Genomic DNA, 19,075 nt, shown 5'->3' with positions numbered 1-19,075 from the left:
TATTTGGTTAGTGTTCTTTCCATTTGTGTTGAAAACTCTATTTTGATAAAAGTGACATAACATTTGATTTCTACTGGTGACTGTCACATATGCTCAGAAGATGTTACAAGTAAATTTTGGCGAGAGGCATGACGGTATTTTTTTGAAGATAAAGATTGGTGTGAAATTGATATAGATGAAGTTGATTATTTGAAGAATAAATTCTGTCTGTTTATCGATCTGCGTAGTTTTAAAGATATTGAATTTCATGGAAATGGTCTTAGAGTAAGGAACACAAAGGATGGTATACAGCTTGAAATTCTGAAAAAAAATACTTCAGTTAAGGTTGGCGACGATGTTCGAGATGATAATATATTTGCCCATGTTTATGTTATTAGTGATGCCCAGGTCTCTGTTGAAAATAGTAGATTAAAATCTATACTATTTTAGTTAACTCCAAGTTCAGAAAAAATTCCACAGAAATTCAGACCTCAGTCATGCAGTAGGAAAAAATTCAAATACTCACATCAAATAGACTCCAGTTCTGCTTCTGTTAGTGTGTGATTCCGTCGACTGACTGACAACACTAGTTCCGAAGGGCACATCAGCTAGACTCCGGTTCTGCTTCCGTTAGTGTGTGCTTCCATCGACTGACTGACAACACTAGTTCCGAAGGGGATAAAAGCCCTTTATATAGGCTAGTTTGATGGTGAATTTCCCACGGAATTCCCCTCACGTACATGTCTATACATGTTGTGTGTTTATAAATAGGTCAGACAGCTGTGCGTGAATGCGGCTGCGTATATAGACATGTCAGGGGAATTCCCTACTGAGTTCGGTCAATGCACTGTCGCGGTGACCAGTATATGAACTCACGTACGCGTACGTTCCGGTAGGTGTCATTTTAGCTACATGGAGGGAGTTCCCATGTAGCTAAAATGGGGGAAAAACAAAATTCGTGTCACAAAAAACAAGTATTATATACTACTGCGATCGATGCTGTGCTCTCCTAACATTTTTAATGATAGATTCAGACATGGAAACATGGAAGGCATGCCCAACGATTTTTTGGTCTATGAAGCTTTAGCAGAATAGGGCTTCTGCCTATCGATTTAATCACTCAGTAATGTCGCGGCTCAGCTCAACTTGTATGGCTTTATGAGTACTTCATACTTGGAGATATATTTAAACCAAAAAACGTCACCTCAATATAAGCTCAACTGAGTATATAAGTACAGTATGATCTTCAGGAAAGTGATATAGAAGGATTAAAACGTTAAGCCATTCGTTGAGCGTTGATAACTTTCCTTTATCACATAAAGATATGTAAATTCACAATCAGAATCGGAACCAACAGCGCGGCGTTGAGCTATCGAAGCAACCTGTAATATGAACTCTGTAACGCTGTAGATAGTATGTTATAGGCAGTCGACAACAAAAGAGAGTTTCCGTCAAGTGATAAAAGTTTGTATGTGTGTACGTGCACGATATATGTCACTGCAAACATCAATGTCCGTAAAACGTACACATTGATGATCGGGATTGTGATTGATGAGTTGACACCTGCGGAGACCTGTGACGGCAACGTTGTGCCCTCAGGCATGCAATGACGTAACCTGGACCGGGTGTCATCGCTCGGAGCCTTTTGAGTTTACAAAGATCATACGCTTAAAGTAGCCACTGATTATTTGCATATATCCTTGTCGACGGGCCGTTTTACTCATTTAATGAAAGTAACCCAATGAAATAAAACACAGACTGACCGCGACAATAATTTTGCAATCTCTGACAAAAAATTGATCCATCCACATCAAAAGATAAATACGAAGATTGTTCATGTGATAAAGATTATGTCCCATGTCTGACTTCTCTGTATACTCGTGTTTTTCGTTGGGCCAAACAGCTTCCCGCCTTGGCATAAAGTTTTACGACTCTTCGATCACTCTTGTATGCGATGACGTCAAACAGAGAAAAATGCCATGGGATTATGTAAATGATTATGACCGTGTACATTTCTAGCTACCTAGTCTCTAAAATCAGTTCCCTATATCGTTTGAATGAAGAAATAACGTATTAGAAATGAGAACATATGAATAGTACATACCTGGTCTAGAGATGTAGGCAACTGCAACTAAAATAATTGATAATATACTTGGAAACTGCATAGTACCAACAAGGAAGCAATCTGTGGAAATGAAGGAAAGAGTGACTTTTATGACATGATACAAACTAAGAGAGAATGTGTTTGGATTTTTCTCTGTGGTAGAGGCATTGATCCGCATTCTTCCTATAATTTCACGTTTTAGACATTATTACATAATGATACACCATTGACCTGTACCTGAAATGTATACTAAATTGCATACATTTCATTCTAGAGTGATGTTTTAAAAGTTTATTTCGATGAGAAATGCGTCTATTACAAAAGCATATGCTGTGAAAATATATACGGTGTGTAATTTTCCCCTTCTTAAAATTTTATCAACGTTTCTGGTAAGTAATTGTTTCTTTTTCCGTCCCTTCTTTTTAGAAACATTTCTGAATTGGAACTGTTTTTCATAGATTGACTCCCTCGCACAGAGACGTAAGATTACAAGTGCGTTTTTCAACAGCACGTGGTAAGCCTAGATGATATCTTTGTGCTCGAAAACGAAGATCGACTCAAGCATTGAATTCGAAATCGGCCACGCTGAGCGTGTGTCCGATAGCAGGGAAGCATTTTGCTGAACTTGACCTCGGCCAAAGCTATCGCGGTTGCTACTCAGTATCGTCTTCGTCACAAGCCTCATTTCGTCGATCTTTACTTCTTGTTGTCCATTACTTTGCTATATTGAACAGCGCAACACATCGGTCGATGCTTTCAACTTATAAGGGACTGGACATAAATTACAGGGGGAGGGTGGGCCGGTGTTTTTTTGGGGTGAGTCGCCATTTTTCGCGCAAGCATTTTTGAAGGGTCATAAAATTTTGTGCAAGCCTATGGGGGAGGGTCACCTTTTTTCATGCATCAAAGCTGAAATTGCGTACGCACGTATTGAAGAATATGGAATACTGAAAAAAGAAAAACTACCTCCAGGCACTTTCATTCTCTGTCCTTTCAATTTTTGGCGCGCCCTTCGTGCGCAAATTTCAGGTATAATAAACAATGTATTGATGATCCAAGCAGCCACTTTGATTTCAGTTGTCATGATTTCTACTTATTCAACTCCTCTATTGTACATAACTGCCCCCTATAATGACTCTCTCAATAACAATTTGGGAGATCACTTATTTGACATCATTCTCCCATTGACAATACATTGGGTGTAGGTTGGTGTCAAAAGTTCATGTCGCTGTAAGTACATTTTTTTAATTTTTTTTTGAGGACATTGACAGAATACAAATTATTCAGAATAGTGCATAGTGTCATCAATAACAACTGGAAGCTTCGGGTCGAACAACTTTTGAATGACACTTTAGGATCAGATAACCTATGAGTTATTTGTAGTTTCCTCATAGCCTACAATGTATTGTGAATCAACATTTCGGTGAAATTCCAAAATCAAGTTTGTTGCACAACCCTTGACTTGAAACCACTATAGTCTAACTTTGAACATTAATACAAATAATCAAGTGTACATAAATGCACAGATTTTCCTATTCTTGTATTGGAAAAAATGTTAATACGGTTTCATAATAGACTGCCATGTATAATGAATCAACATTTCGGTGAAATTCCTAAATCAAATTTCTTGCAAACCAATTGACTTGAAACCACTCTAGTCTAATCATGAACATTTATACCAATAATCAAGTGTACCCATGTTAATCAAGTATATCTATATCGGTTATTAAACATCAATAGATGAACAGATATTGCTAGTTTTATACTGGAAAATACACATTCGTAGTTTTCTTATAGTTGACTACCATGTATAGTGGAATTAACATTATTGATTAAATCTAAAAATTACATTTTTTGTACAGGCATGTACTTTTTACCTGCCACTTCAAGCAAAGTACATTTACATGAATTATCACACACATATGATTTGATTTTTTTTTGACAACGCGTTATATCGGCCACATTTTGCCTTCCTTTCGGTAGGGCGACTTAAAAAGTATAGCAAGTCAATGAACACATTGCGGGCTTGTTGGTGGGGGGGTACTGAGTAACAGGGGAGGGTCACTTATTTCCATGCACGGATAATGGGGAGGGTCACTAATTTTTGTGCATGAACTTTTGAAGGGTTACTATTTTTGACGCAGCGGTTTTTTGAAAAACACCGGCCCACCTCCCCTGTAATTTATGTCCAGTCCCTAAAGAAAAACAATTCTTGACGGAAACTCAGCTACGTGTCGTCGATTTTCCACAGCGTTCATTGAATACCTGTACCGATAGCAAAGTGTACATTGACCCGCAGAATGCGCCTTGGGACAAATATTTATACCCTCGAACTTTCACAAGACTTTTGCCACTCTTCGGGGCTCTTTCTTATGAAGTAAATTAAGCTTGTCCACACGTGTTGTTATAAATCATTAAATAATGTCAGGCTCGACTAGCGAACAGCTATATTTTCTGGCTCCACATTACCACTGAAATGTAAATTTTGTATTTGCCTGTTATGACTTGTGAAATGTACTACTACTACTTTTCACGGTAATAAACCAAGTCAGATATCCATTTCTTGAAACTACCTCGTCATAAAGAAAAAGGAATGAACAACTACAAGTTACTAGGTTCGTCAGATAAAAACATGCATTTAAAAGCTGAGAACTTTGACCGCAGTAACGTTGGCATTTTGAAGATTGTATGTCAAGCTTAAGGTAGACAGGGTCAAACTCTCTGCATTCCTACGTATCTACCGATTTTAAGAAAGATTATTTTATAATACACAATAAAACTTTACCGAAAAGAGTACTTAATACAACATAAACTTCAAAGCATTTGAACTGAGATCGTTTGCTTTTAGTAAAACTGTATTATAAAGCAAGCAATGTCGGGTGATCAGCTTATTCGTGTATTACAATGGAATGCCACTTTGATTTATTGCAAACTCCGGCCCACGCGTTAATATAAGAGCCATGCTTAGCGGTACGCAAACATCAAACCCAACAAAGATCATTCTTCAAAAGGAACGATTAGTTTGGAGTTTATTATGGACCACAATATGAGTGTCAGGAGTATGCCATGATTTCACAGGCGCTAAAATATAACAGTAAAACACAACGACTCTATTCTATGTACTAAATTTGTCACCTGAATGGCTGGAAAGTGCAACTGTGAAGAGAAGTTCGACATAAACGACACCCAATACGAAATTTATCAAAGCAAACAAAAACAAACACACCATCCCTGAAGAATGGTCAAAGTCCGTTCCCCCTCCAACAACTTCAGGTCGAAACAGCCGCTATCAACACTGTAAAGTTAAGTGTTAAAGGATAGAACACCAATTAAACGCCTTTTTGTAACACTTTTTGAACACGTCTAGACGTTCAGAAATTTAACACTTCGTGTTCAACCAATGTTCAATTTTTTAACACACGTGTGCAGATTTTTAACACTTGGTGTTCATCAGACATTATATTGAACACCATGTGTTCCATATCTGAACACACGTTGCACATGAAATGCGTTCAAAAAATTGAACGCATTTACGCGTTCAAAGGGCTGTAACACTTTTTGAACGCATGGACGCCGTTCAACGATAAGTGTGTTAAAGGTTAGAACACATGATATGCACTTGTTGAACACCTTTAATTTTGCTCGTTCATGGGGTGTTCAAGCCTTGAAATAACAAAACAGACCACTTATATTCATTAGAATTATTTTATTTAGAAATACACAAAAATTCCTTTAGTAAAATACAATTATTTAGTGTCAATTGGGCACATAAACACCGTTGGTGTTTTCCTCTGAAAAATGGCCATATGGTCACTTTGTAAAGTTTGCCAGAGGAAAACGCCAACGCTAATTAACACCTTCCTATCAAAACATAAACAAAAGAAAATCCCCATAAACACTGTAGATCGTTTTCAAACAATATGAACAAAGTAGTGACAAAACAGGTTTTACTTATTGTGGATTACGTTATGTGTTCATACTTGCAAAAACGTACGAAAACATCTGTTTGAAAAAGCTAAAAATTTGGCTTACTTGAATATATCACATTTTGATAATTCCTTATGTCTTAAAAATGTCTGAATGTCTTTAATGTCTCAAAAATACAATTTTGTGTATTTCATCATAACTTGTACATATATGATTAGGAAAATCCCCGGAAACCTGTACTCCAAATATTAAATGAATCATACTGGCCGTTTTGAAGAAAACGCTTGGGATGTAAACATTTGAGGATGATGTCACACATTCACCTATGATATAAGGTGTACGTCCTTAACAGCAAAGCTAAAAGCTAAAATCACAAACCGAGAACAAAAGACGTCTTGATCTAAAATACAAAATAATCAAAGATTTGGTAGCAGGCTATGATCAACTAAATGTTACTGGCATAAGCCTTCAAAGACGTGAAGTCTCCTTCATCAGATGCCAGGGTGCAATGAAGATTTGAAGCAGAAAGCGACAGAAAATTCAGAGTGGAAATTTCAGAAAATTCCGAAATTTAGAGTGTACATTTTTCACTGTGAATTTTCTGTGGCTTTCTGCTTTAATTCTTCATTCCACCATTGCATCTGATAAGGGAGACTACAAGTATTTGAAAGCTTATTCTCCAGTAACATTTAGTTAATCATAGCGTTCTGGACATAGCTCAGATAAATTCAGAACAAAAATACAGAAACTTATCAATTCAGTTACTAACCCTCGAAAGTTCAAATCTACATCAGAGATGAACTGAGGTTCTAAAGCTTGTTTCCAGACAGCTATCTGTACACTCATATTCTTCAATTTCTGTACCAATAGCTTCTGTAATAACTCTTCGATTTCACGTTCATCCAACTTTTCACATCCTGAAAATAATGCAACAATAGATAATATGGCGACATGAGACTTCAAATGAAAGACAATTTGGCCTTATCAGGTTAAGGAAAAGGGGTGACTTTTGTATACAGTGCCTCTTTTCGTCAATGTTACAACATATTGGCTTCTTCGTGTCATTAAGTGATGAAAAGTAAAAGCAAAGCCAACTCTCATATGCTAAAACAATATTCTTCGATGTTTAACTAAAGTTTTAAATTTACATGCGAATGTGGTTACTAAAAGACATGTGTTAGCTGTGATTACGCAGCGGTAATGTGGCATATCGATCGCGCTCGGGTCAAGGGTAATCGCTCCAGTGATGACCCTTGACCCAAGTGCGATCGATACCCCATGGCCCAAAACACAGTGCTGCGTATTCACAGCTAGTGTATGGTCCACCAGCCACTGAAAGAAATAAAGGTTTCTTCACGTAGTTAAGCTTTTTCAAACTACAATACAATTAATTTCAAAGGATAATAATACAAATGCTTCAAAATCCAATACCTTTTAATATTTTGGAGAGAAAACTTACCCTTTCTGGTCTTGCTTTCGCACGATCACGACTTCAGCGTGCGCTTACAAAAAAATGTCGCAAACTTCCGTTTTGATGCATCATGGGATAAGAAAAGGCACCAAACTTGAACACCAAGTGTTAAGAAGTAGAACGCCTCTTGCACGCCGATGTTAAAATTAAAACGTTCATGGTGGTTTTTTGATTTTCTTTTCAAAATTTCAAAATTTCAACCCGTAATAAACGTGTAAAATTATTTTTTATACTTCCTTTTTTAGAAAAAACATGCTTTCAGCAATTGTAGACCGGAAATATTTTCCACTTATTGTGAAATTCGTTACACCGAAATCCGTGTACGTATGCCGGACAGCGAGGCAGTAGTAAAGTTAATATAGCCATTGTAAAGAAAAAAACACAAAAGATTGTTAATTGTTTCACAGTATTGTAAAATTTCTGTGATGCTGAGTTTTTGAACACTTAAAGGAGATAGTTGTTAACACTACGTGTTCAGGTTTAGAACATCATTGTTAATAATATGAACACTAGTGTTAACAATATGAACACTAGCCGTTCAAATTTGAACACCGACGTGTACATTTTGAACGCGTAAAGACGCGTCTAGCGTCCGCTATTTTTACAGTGAAGGTACTTGACTTGTGTTGAACCACATTGCCATATGCTATTGCTCGTAGTTCCTAAGTCCACGTTACTGTTTAAATGTCCCTTGTTACTCTTTACTTGAAAGTTACCATCAACTGTTTAGCATATACAAGTTTATTAACCTTGTTCGATCTAAAATTCAGCTTCTTCTTGATTAAATCACGGGATTACATCTTAAACCATTCACTGTCCCGATAAATTCTTCGCACATATATTTATACAATGGTCGAGAAGAATTTTCAAGATGACATAGAACCGATAAGAAATTGTCTAAAAGTCATTGAATTATGTTATTAAGTACTGAAGATTAGTGTGAGATGAGACAAGTAAACTTGATTGAAGCATGCTACAACACCGGGTTGTTTGGTCCGAACGCATTTTAATGAATTTGCAACAGAGCGTTTCGCTCCAAAACTGGAGCTTCTAAGGTCTCTGAAAAACTAAAAATGCAGACAGTGTATTGATCAATAAATGCTCTAAATACACATGTAAGTAATAAAAAACCCTGCGCTACACGGAATTTGGAATGTAGTGTGCGGATACGCGGTGAGTGCTATTTAAGCTGTCGGGAGATGGACAGAGGGACGCTATGAAAACTTAATTGAATTTTATTCGGATGCTCAAGCCAACGGGTGAAAGTGTATTTCGTTTCTTGTTGTACAGAGATTATATTTGTTTCCGGAACTTATCATCATTGACTTGTATTATTGCAGTAATTGTAATATCACTGATGTCGTGGTGGTCGGTATTATAATGAGTGGCTACAGGGGTGTCTTTTTGTGGCCTGTTGTTGAAAGATGATTATTGAACCATAGATGTCTAATTCTCACCAATATGTTATTATGAGCATTGTTTGCACGCTACAAGATATATATGAAGTTCTTACTGTGACAGCTCATGTTGTTTCTTATAAAATCGTTTTGAGTAAAGCAATGTTGAATATCCGTTACTTAAAATTACGTGGCAATTATTAAAGGGATAAAGAACTACATACAACTGGTAGGAGAGAAAACAAAATGCATTGAAGTTGAGAACTTTGCCGTTGAGAATAAGACCGGTGTTTGAAGGTTTAAAATGTGATAAACTTTCATTTTGATAGGAGGAATAAGATAAACCTGTCAGTTATCCATAGCCAATATCCTTATCCAAAAGTCTTTCATGTCTTCATACAAACAATGTGAGGTGTTCAGTGCATTAAAATGGAACGCCACTTTAATGCAAACCCCTGCCTGCGCTTAAATATAACAGTCTAGGTTACCGGTACGCGTAGGCATCTGTTCTATCGCTATGGAGCTTGTAATGCAAGATAAATATATCTATAGCTACAAAAATTATTATTCAAAAGAAATGAGTTGATTAGGAGTTATTACTTGTGAAACCACATTATAACACAATGTTGTGTTCGTATCATTGACAAAAACACACTGCTTAAAAATCATTCTGACATTACTAGCTGCTTGTGACTTATGACCTCCTTCGTGCTTGCCGTAACATCGAATGCAACTCATTCAAACATGGCAGCCAATCGTGTCCAACAAAATGCGTAAAGCGATCCCTTGAGAACGTTTTGGCTCAGGTGCAGGCAAAAGGAGCTATTCGATATTCCTGGAGCAATTTTTAGAGGGCAGGGGAAATTTTAACTTGCTCCGGAAGGGGACATATTTGTCTTAACATGTCATGAAAATTTAATAATTAAACCAGTGAACGGTACGTGAAATATGTAAACAATATTACTCTCTTTTTTAATCAAAAATAACGAACAAAACGCAGATAAAAATAGATAATTATAGATTTAGCAATTTTTTTTTTCTCAAAACTAACAAGCCCGGTTTGAATGATGAAAAGTAACGTTACTAGAAAAATCAGTGTTTATTTTCATCCCTACAGACAAAACGCCGATCACAATATTAGTTTTAGGACCATGTCATGATTTGACTTGCGCAAAAAATAAACCGTAAACAAAATAAAACGAGAGTCAACAACTTTGTATACCATGTTTGTAACCAATTTCTTGTAAGACTAACTCGACACAAGCATGAATCACATAAAGAAGTAATTTTTCGTTCTCTGGGGCAAATGGTCTTGGACTCAATTGTTGATGTATACCGGTTATATGTCCACAGAGTGAGACTGAACAGGGGTGAGAACAGAGGACACAGACCAAGAAATATAAATTATAGAAAGTAATCTATTAAGGAATTGCGCAATACAAATCAATGTACAAATTACTAAAGGCATATACAAATACTATAGGAGGTCTCAACAACTACAAGTTACTACACACTACTACAGCCGTTATATGCAACTCTAACTAGCGAAAAGATTTATCCGTAGAGTAAATCTAAATTTGTTGCCACAGACTGTAATATACACCAAAATTTGTTAAGTAACCTACAACAACATGTCAATACACACTAGCATATAACTCAAATATTGAGCCCCGCACTGGAGTCGAACAACGTTGTGACTAGGACAATTCAGACTGATGTCAATTCAATATACGTATGGACTACAAATGTGGCACTGATCAAAGATGGATTCTAGAGCGATTAGGTACGATAACGCAACTAGAGTGTATAAATGGACCACGCATAATTTGCCAAGTGTACAAAAATAAAGTCTAATTACCAAAGAGAAATATCTCATACAGGTAATAAATTCAATGTACCTTTGATAATAACAACCAATGAATATTCCAATAATTTAGAAATCGATGAGTAAATTAAATGTATCCAAATATAATCTAATTACTCATAACAGAACTCTCAATACGAAAAATCAATAACTAATCCCAGAAATGGGGTATCAACTAGTAAAGTTAAATTCTAACCTCTGGTAAATATTGCAAGAGTTTGTGTCGTAACTTACAAAATCAACCACGTATCAATGGTAAATGTTACAAGAGTTGAATATCAAATTTTAAACATTCACATAATCAAAACCCAATGATGAATAATATCTTCAACTCATTATCAATTATTCAAATGTTCAGAAAAATTACACAACAAAAGGGTAACTAGTAATTAACACCCCATTCAAACTAAGTATCGACTATTCAAGTAATATACAGTTACGTTATTCAATTCATATACAATTAATCAATTCAATTCATTTACATATAGTGAATTTGAATAAATATTGGGAAAAACCAGTATCGAATAATATATTCAAACCTATATAATACTATATTATCCAAAACTTAGTAACATAGTATACAAGTATTTAAAGTACTAATTAGCCAAATAATAGTTGAATAATTACATAACTCATAAACAAAGTCCTATCTAATTAATTCAAAGAAGGGATATCTCCGTCTCGGCTATCAGCACATACTTCAGGGGTAGATAATTTAGCGACAAGCTAGAGTACATATTTCAGAATACGCGCGTAGAACCTGGGGTATCACGCAAGAAATGTCTCCAACCACTCTTCCGGTATGCGAGTATATCTGGGATATTGCACAGAAACTTCTTCAACCATTCACTCACACATCAAGGCTGGGTAATGAATTGAAGCTTGCTAGCACAGTGTACACGTGGAAATTCCCCACACTAACACATGGCCAACACACGAACTGGTCATTCAAGCTACACCAAGGAATTATCCTCCAATTCTGTCTGCTCACTTTGAATCTTGCTACTAATAGTGAAATACGGATATACAGAGTTACTCACACCTTGGCTTGCTACACAGGACTCGCCACATCACTCTGGGTTGGTAACAGGAAGACTGCAACTTGTACATGCACAGCTCTGTATCAACTACAACTGTAGAGCTTCATGGGCGTCGCCATACCAGCTAACTGCATGCACAAATTTTCTGGATAAAAGTCACTCCATTTGGTACATATTCTATCCCCAACAAGTCTTCAAAAATGTTCCCTGAATTGGCATAGTCCGAATACGATGACACACTTACTTCTGAGGTGGCCAAAAACTGTACAAAGTCACTAATTCCAATTCATCTCAGCAACTCAGTCTCCACAGCTCCTATCCAGTGCGGACCTCATGGTACACTCCCCTGAGCAACACCTGTTTTCCCTATTTATACTCTCAATGTCGCGGGTTTCCCATCCACACAGAAGGGCAGTTATAGCGCCACCAGTGGTCACTCTGTATGACCCTGCATATCTGGCGCCCTCCCTAGCCACAGTGTGACAATATCAAACTGCTACATCCTCCCCTGTTTATAAAAGGGCGTCCCGACCTTTGCCTTGTCCCATTTCTTTCGAGAGCTCCACCTCGTCTGACTGTGACATGATGATATAAAAATTTCTCATCCAAATTGTCCCAAGGTTATGAAATCAGTTACTTCATCCATTCTTTTGCAACATTCCTAGGTAGATATGTCCGTTATGACTTTCTGACAATAACTTCTCTCTGTCCCTTCAACATAGTTTCCATTATCCTAAGAAATTGTGGCAGTAAGTTGCTATCAGCATCCTTGTTCCTTGGAACCTCTGTAACATGAGCCAAGGTGAACCTATCAGGAGGTTTTCGCACTCTCTGTGAACGCCTTGGTAGAGGTCTATTATTGACTGTCTCTTCTTCCCCATTCTCCTCAACATCTTCCAACAAGTTGCCATGATCTTTTTCCTGAATAATTTCCTCATTGCCATCCCCAAGTGACTCCCCTTGTTCACCTTCTGTGACTGGCTGCTCTACTGTCATAGGTCTACCCTCAATTTGCCTGTTGTCATGCTGACTGCCCTCCATTTCAGAACTGTTCTGTGGAGTAGAGGTAGTGACCGTGATGCTATCTTTAGAAGTTTCCATGGCTGTGGGAGAGTTCTTCGATGACTGTAGAGACCTTTTACATTCCTGTTCTGCCTCCGATTTCTTGGGGTAGTTAACATCCTGCCTTCGTCTTGGAACTTGTAATTCCCACAATTCTTCTTCTTCCTCGTCCTCAGTTTCATCCATTTCATCCTGATATTTCTCCCTCCTTTGTGTGCGAGTTATACGTCTGCTCACGTCAAAGCTCTTCTCCCTCTGAACTTGTTTTACTGGTCGCTCTGGATATGGTATTGGCAGGGAACTACATGGCAGCAATAGATTTCTGTGTAACGTCCTTTCTCTTCCATCTGATCCCTCTGACTTGACCACATATACTGGAATATCTGGGTTGATTCTTCATAGAACCCGGTAGCGTTGTGTTTCCCATCTGTCTGCTATCTTGTGTTTTCCCCGTATATTCACATTCTTAGCCAACACCACATCACCTGGCTCTAATGTAGCTTCTTTCACTTTTTCATCATATCTTTGCTTGTTGTGTTCTGCTTGCTCCTGAGATTTATCAGCAGCCAATTTGTACGCCTCTGTCAATCTGTTAAGCATGTCTTCAACATAACTATCATATCCACTGCCACTTGAATTCTGTGGTAGTCCAAGATAGATATAGATTGGTAACTTGGGATGCCTGCCATACATTAGGTAATATGGGGAAAAGCCAGTGCTGTCATTACGTGTGCAATTATAGTCATGAACTAGTGATGTAATGTGTTTCTTCCACTCAGATTTGTTATCTCTTCGGAGAGTCCCTATCATATCTAGAAGTGTTCTATTGAACCTTGAACCGTTCACACTGTCCATTTTCTTAAGGATGGTAGGGTGTGGTTCTACTCTTCTGTATTCCAACTAGATCACAAAGTTGTCTAATTACTGTGGATTCAAACTTCCGTCCTTGGTCTGAATGGAGTTTTCCCGGGAATCCATAATGAAGCAGGAAATGTTTATACAACTGTTCCGCTGTTGTTTTAGCCTTCTGATTTGGAGTGGGTATGGCTACTGCATATCTGGTGAAATGGTCAGTGATCACAAGGATATGCCCAATACCACCTTTTCCATCCTCGATAGTAAGGTAATCCATGCACAGCAATTCCAATGGTTGAGTAGTCTTGATACTAGTCAGCGGGGCACGTGCTTGCAGCGTAGTCTGCAGTTTACGTCGAGTGCATCTCTCACATGTTTTGATCTTCTGTTCCACATTGTTTCTCATGAAGGGCCAATAGAGTCTCGCTCGAAATAGTTCCAAGGTTCTTTTCTGTCCTAGATGGCCAACATCATCATGTACTCCTTCAAGAGCTGTTCCTCGATATGCTGAGGGCAACACGAGTTGATGCTGTGTCTTGCCATCAGGCCCCATGCATTTTCTGTATAAAACACCTTCCTTGAAGCACAATCTATTCCACTCTCTCAGGCCTGCAATAACAGCACTTGGATCCTGTTTCCTCTTCTCTTTGGTGGGGGGATGTGTTTGTTGTCTATACCAATACAACCGTCCAATCTCTGGATCTATCTGCTGTAGTTTTTTCCACTCTTGTGTAGTTACTCTAGGAAAGGACTCCATACCAGCAGGCACAGGAGGTTCACTTAAACTCTTCGGAACGGCCGTTTCCATACATTTAATGGCTTCAATCCAAGCAGGGTTTGAAACTTGTTGACACATCACCTTTACTTTTTCTCTTGACAACAACACTCTTTCGCTCTCCTCTGTGTCATCTACATCTTCTATTCTTTGCCGAGATAGCCCATCGGCATCCTGGTTCTGTTTTCCTGGTCGATACATCAGTTCAAATTGTAAGTGGCGAGTGCAGCTAGCCATCGATGACCTGTGGCATCAAGTTTGGCACTGGTATTTACATAGGTTAGTGGGTTGTTGTCTGTTACTACGATGAATTTATTCCCATAGAGGTAATCATGAAATTTTTCAGTTACTGCCCATTTGAGTGCCAAAAATTCCAACTTATGTGCAGGATAATTCTTCTCGCTTCGGGATAATCCTCTACTGGCATACATGATAACATTTTGTTCTTTCCTTCACCTTGGTACAGCACAGCTCCTAATCCAGTTACACTAGCATCAATATGCAGCTCGAAAGGTTTTGAATAGTCGGCATATGCCAGAACTGGTGGATTGGTTAACTTCTCCAGGATTGTCTCAAATGCATTTTGATGTTCTTCTGTCCATCTGAAGTTGGGAACCTGACAATGACTTCTTGAGATGTTTCTACCCTGTTTATGCTTACGTTTGATAGGCAAACCGGCTGTTAACTCATTCAGTGGCTTCGCAATTTTGGAATAACCTTCAACAAACCGGCGATAGTAACCTGCAAAACCCAGGAACTGTTTCACTTCTTTAGCATTCTCAGGAACTTTCCATTTCAACAAGGCAGCTGTCTTATCAGGGTCTGTCTCAATCCCTCTCTCTGATACCACATGTCCCAGGTATTTCACTCTAGTCCTGACAACTGGCATTTGCTTGGCTTGAGTTTTAGGCCTTTTTCTTTCAACCTGTCTAACACTTGTGCCAATCGCTCTAGATGTTCTTCAAAAGTGTTAGAGAAAATGATAATATCATCAAGGTACACCAAACAAATATTCAGATGTAAGTCACCCAAACACTTTTCCATACATCGTTGAAATGAAGTGCTGCCGGTTAAACCCATAGGCATTGTTAAACATTCCCAGAATCCAACAGGAGTAACAAAGGCTGTCTATCTTCTTCAGCCATACCAATTTGCCAGTACCCAGACTTAAGATCCAGAGACGAAAACCACCTTGCTCCACCCAGTGCATCCAAACTCTCCTCAATCCTCGGCAAGGCATAAGAATCTCTTATGGTGCGACCATTAAGTTTCCTGTAATCTATACACAACCGAGTCTTGCCATATTTTCTGCGGACCAATACTATAGGAGCGGCCAATGGACTGTGAGATTCTCTGATAACACCGCTATCTAACATTCCTTTTATAACTTGCCGAACCTCTTCATACATGGCTGGAGGAATTCGTCTATACCTCTCTCGAATGGGTTCATTGTTTGTCAGGCGAATGTGATGCTTCTCCACAGAACAATAACCAAGGTCATCCTCATGAGCTGAAAATGTAGATACCTTATCCTGTAACAGGTCCTGGACTTTCCGCAGCTGTAGATCACTGATTGACGATTCTGACATGTCGAATTCCACACCATTCTCCAGAGTGATTTTGCGAGTACTTCCATCTTTGGTTTTCTGCCTATCATCTGCAGTATAGACATTGTTTAATTGTTCTTCATCCCTGGGAAATAATCTTGGTCTCTCACCAGGATTACCAAGCCAAGTTACTGCATAAGCTCTTGCAACCACCTACCCTGGTCGAATGGTCACTGGGATAGAGGACACATTCTGCACACACACTGGAACCTTTGATCTCTTCTGTTGGCACTTCAAAACAGACACAGCAGGGCTTGTTGTAAACTGACCAGTTACTTCGTTAGTTGGTTCCACTGAAACTACATACTGATCCCCACTTGCTCCTTTTCTGGAACGACCCAAGATAGTTCTCATACAGCCAGGTTCTATCTTCACTGGATGTCGCATCAATGCCTTTACACTACCAAGATCTCCTTTCGATCCAATAAACTGGTCTCGGTCATTGAGTTTCTTGAATACTCCCCTTCCTGTGGCAGATATCCTCATGGCCCTCACACTGTGTTGGGTTTTCGTTCTAAATGCATCCCTGGGAAATAGTCCAAGTAAATTGGTTCCAACAAGTATCGGAACTTGTATGTTATATGCATTGGATGGCATAACTAAAGCAGGAATTGTGTATTCACTATCATCCCTAAACACATCTTTTGAAAAGGACATCACCACTTCCACTATGCCGATGAAAGGAATGGATTGATCATTAGCACCTTTTATCTCTAATGTTTCACCAGCCGGCTGGATTGGTATGGTGGCCAACCACCGATCATAGTAATCCTTACTGATCGTTGTCACCTGTGATCCAGTGTCTATCAAACATGGACTTTCCCTCCCTTCCACCAATACAGTTCCTTCCATTGCTCTGCCAATGAGACCAATACGTTTGGGTTGTACTTGAATAGGCTTTGTAGCAATTTGGTAGTCATACAACTTACCCATTTTCAGCCGTGGACTCTGCTGGTTAGATTTCTGTTTGCAGTGTTTGGCAAGATGACCCACTTCCCCACATCTAAGACAGGATCGGGTTTCTCCTTTCTTGGGCTTCGTGCAATGTTTAGCCAAATGTCCAGTTTCTTGGCAATTGTAGCACACAACTGGTTTTGATGATTGTTCTAGTCTAGCTCTATCTGGTTTTCTGTTCACTACCTCCACCTCGGGTTTTGAAATAGTAGTAATGGATGACTTTAGTTCGTTATACTGCTCTTTAGTACGTCTCATCTCATTCTCCAATGACTTCATATGATCTGCCTGAATCTTCATATTCTGTGTAAGTTCCTGTATTTCTTTCACTGCCAGCTGTAAAACATCAAGTGTTGTCTTTTCTACCTCTCTAGAGTACACACCATCCCCAGAAGATGAAATTTGTTGATTTCTGACCTTAGGAGATCGAGTACTTTTCTTCTCATCTGTCCTCGCCTCCCCTGTCCTTTCCTTGCCTTCTTGTTCGACATTTCTTGCCATTTTGGATCAGCTGTTCAAAACTTGTGTCTTTACTAATCTCAGGACGAATGATATCAAAAATTCTATCAGATTTCAACCCTCTCCAGAATACTGTCTTCAGAGTTTCATTTATGGCACTTGTAGTTATTCCTCCTCTCCTTCTGACAGCATGAATTTCTGCTTCTAACCGGTTCCCATACTGAGACACACTTTCCTCTTCTCTTTGCCTGTTATCGCTGTAAAATTTCTCAAGAAGCATGGCTCCAGATTCAACTTCACCAAAGCTTATCTCCAATTTATGTAATATTTGTTCTATGGTAGAATCTCTGTCAATATTCATAATTAATCGACTAGCCGATCCCCGAAGTGATTTTCTGACAGCTTGGAGTACTGTTCTGGTACTATGAGACTGATCCTGTTGCAGACATTCTACTTCATATTCCCATAGCTCAAAGTCAGCGTCCATTTTCCGATCAGGATCACCCGAAAATGTTGACAGTCTTGGAGGTTGGTATATTGCCAGAGGCACAGCCCCATTTGTAAACTCTGTCTGGTGAAGTCTTTCTGTTGGGTTCTCCGGACATCTTGGTGAGGTATCTTCGCGAAGTAATCCGCCCTCTAACTGCAATCGAATATTTTCTTCCTCCTCTTTCAATCTTTCCTGTCGTTGGATCAACAATTTCATCCTCTCCATCTCAGCCTCCTTCTGGTATAGTGATGCCTCCAAATCATCCAACATCGCTTTCCTTCTCTCTTCTACCATTTCCTTATGATGAGGATCAAAATCAGGTTTTGCTATTGGATTGGGTGGTGAATGTCAAGCAACCCCACGACCCCTTCCAGCTGATCGCAGCAGCTCTGGACGCTTCGGTATAGCTCCCTTAGACTCTGGAGTAACCACTTCCTCCTTGCGGTGTTCCATATCTAATGGTTTAGCGGTGGCCATGGGGATATTATTATAGGGTATGGAATTCAATGTAATTTACTTCACGATAAAAAAATAAAGAAGCACTAAAGCTCTACCTTAATTTGCAATCTCACTCAAACAGGATGTCTCGGCCAACAGGAAAAATGTACTCCTAAAATATCTATGCTTCTGTGTCTCACCCAACAAAACAGTCCAGCACACCCTACACCTAAAACCGATCAACACGCTGGCCAAAGTACTATTGAGCCCAAAAGCCCCACGTTGGGCGCCATTTATGTAACCAATTTCTTGTAAGACTAACTCGACACAAGCATGAATCACATAAAGAAGTAATTTTTCGTTCTCTGGGGCAAATGGTCTTGGACTCAATTGTTGATATATACCGGTTATATGTCCACAGAGTGAGACTGAACAGGGGTGAGAACAGAGGACACAGACCAAGAAATATAAATTATAGAAAAGTAATCTATTAAGGAATTGCGCAATACAAATCAATGTACAAATTACTAAAGGCATATACAATACTATAGGGAGGTCTCAACAACTACAAGTTACTACACACTACTACAGCCGTTATATGCAACTCTAACTAGCAAAAAGATTTATCCGTAGAGTAAATATAAATTTGTTGC

The 19,075-nt window shown here is 38.8% G+C and overlaps 1 protein-coding gene across 1 annotated transcript; it reads right to left on the bottom strand.

Moving 5' to 3' along the window:
* Positions 1 to 14,820: 14,820 nt before the first annotated feature.
* LOC139128790 (uncharacterized) lies at positions 14,821 to 15,363 on the bottom strand. The gene has a single exon (XM_070694503.1). The coding sequence runs from the start codon at positions 15,361 to 15,363 to the stop codon at positions 14,821 to 14,823; it is 543 nt and encodes a 180-aa protein (XP_070550604.1).
* Between the last annotated feature and the right edge of the window lie 3,712 nt (positions 15,364 to 19,075).

This window comes from Ptychodera flava, unplaced genomic scaffold (assembly GCF_041260155.1).
Source record: "Ptychodera flava strain L36383 unplaced genomic scaffold, AS_Pfla_20210202 Scaffold_70__1_contigs__length_633064_pilon, whole genome shotgun sequence".
In the NCBI taxonomy this organism is placed as follows: domain Eukaryota; kingdom Metazoa; phylum Hemichordata; class Enteropneusta; family Ptychoderidae; genus Ptychodera; species Ptychodera flava.
The sequence above is the reverse complement of the archived record's forward strand: the minus strand, read 5'-3'. Positions and strand labels throughout refer to the sequence as shown.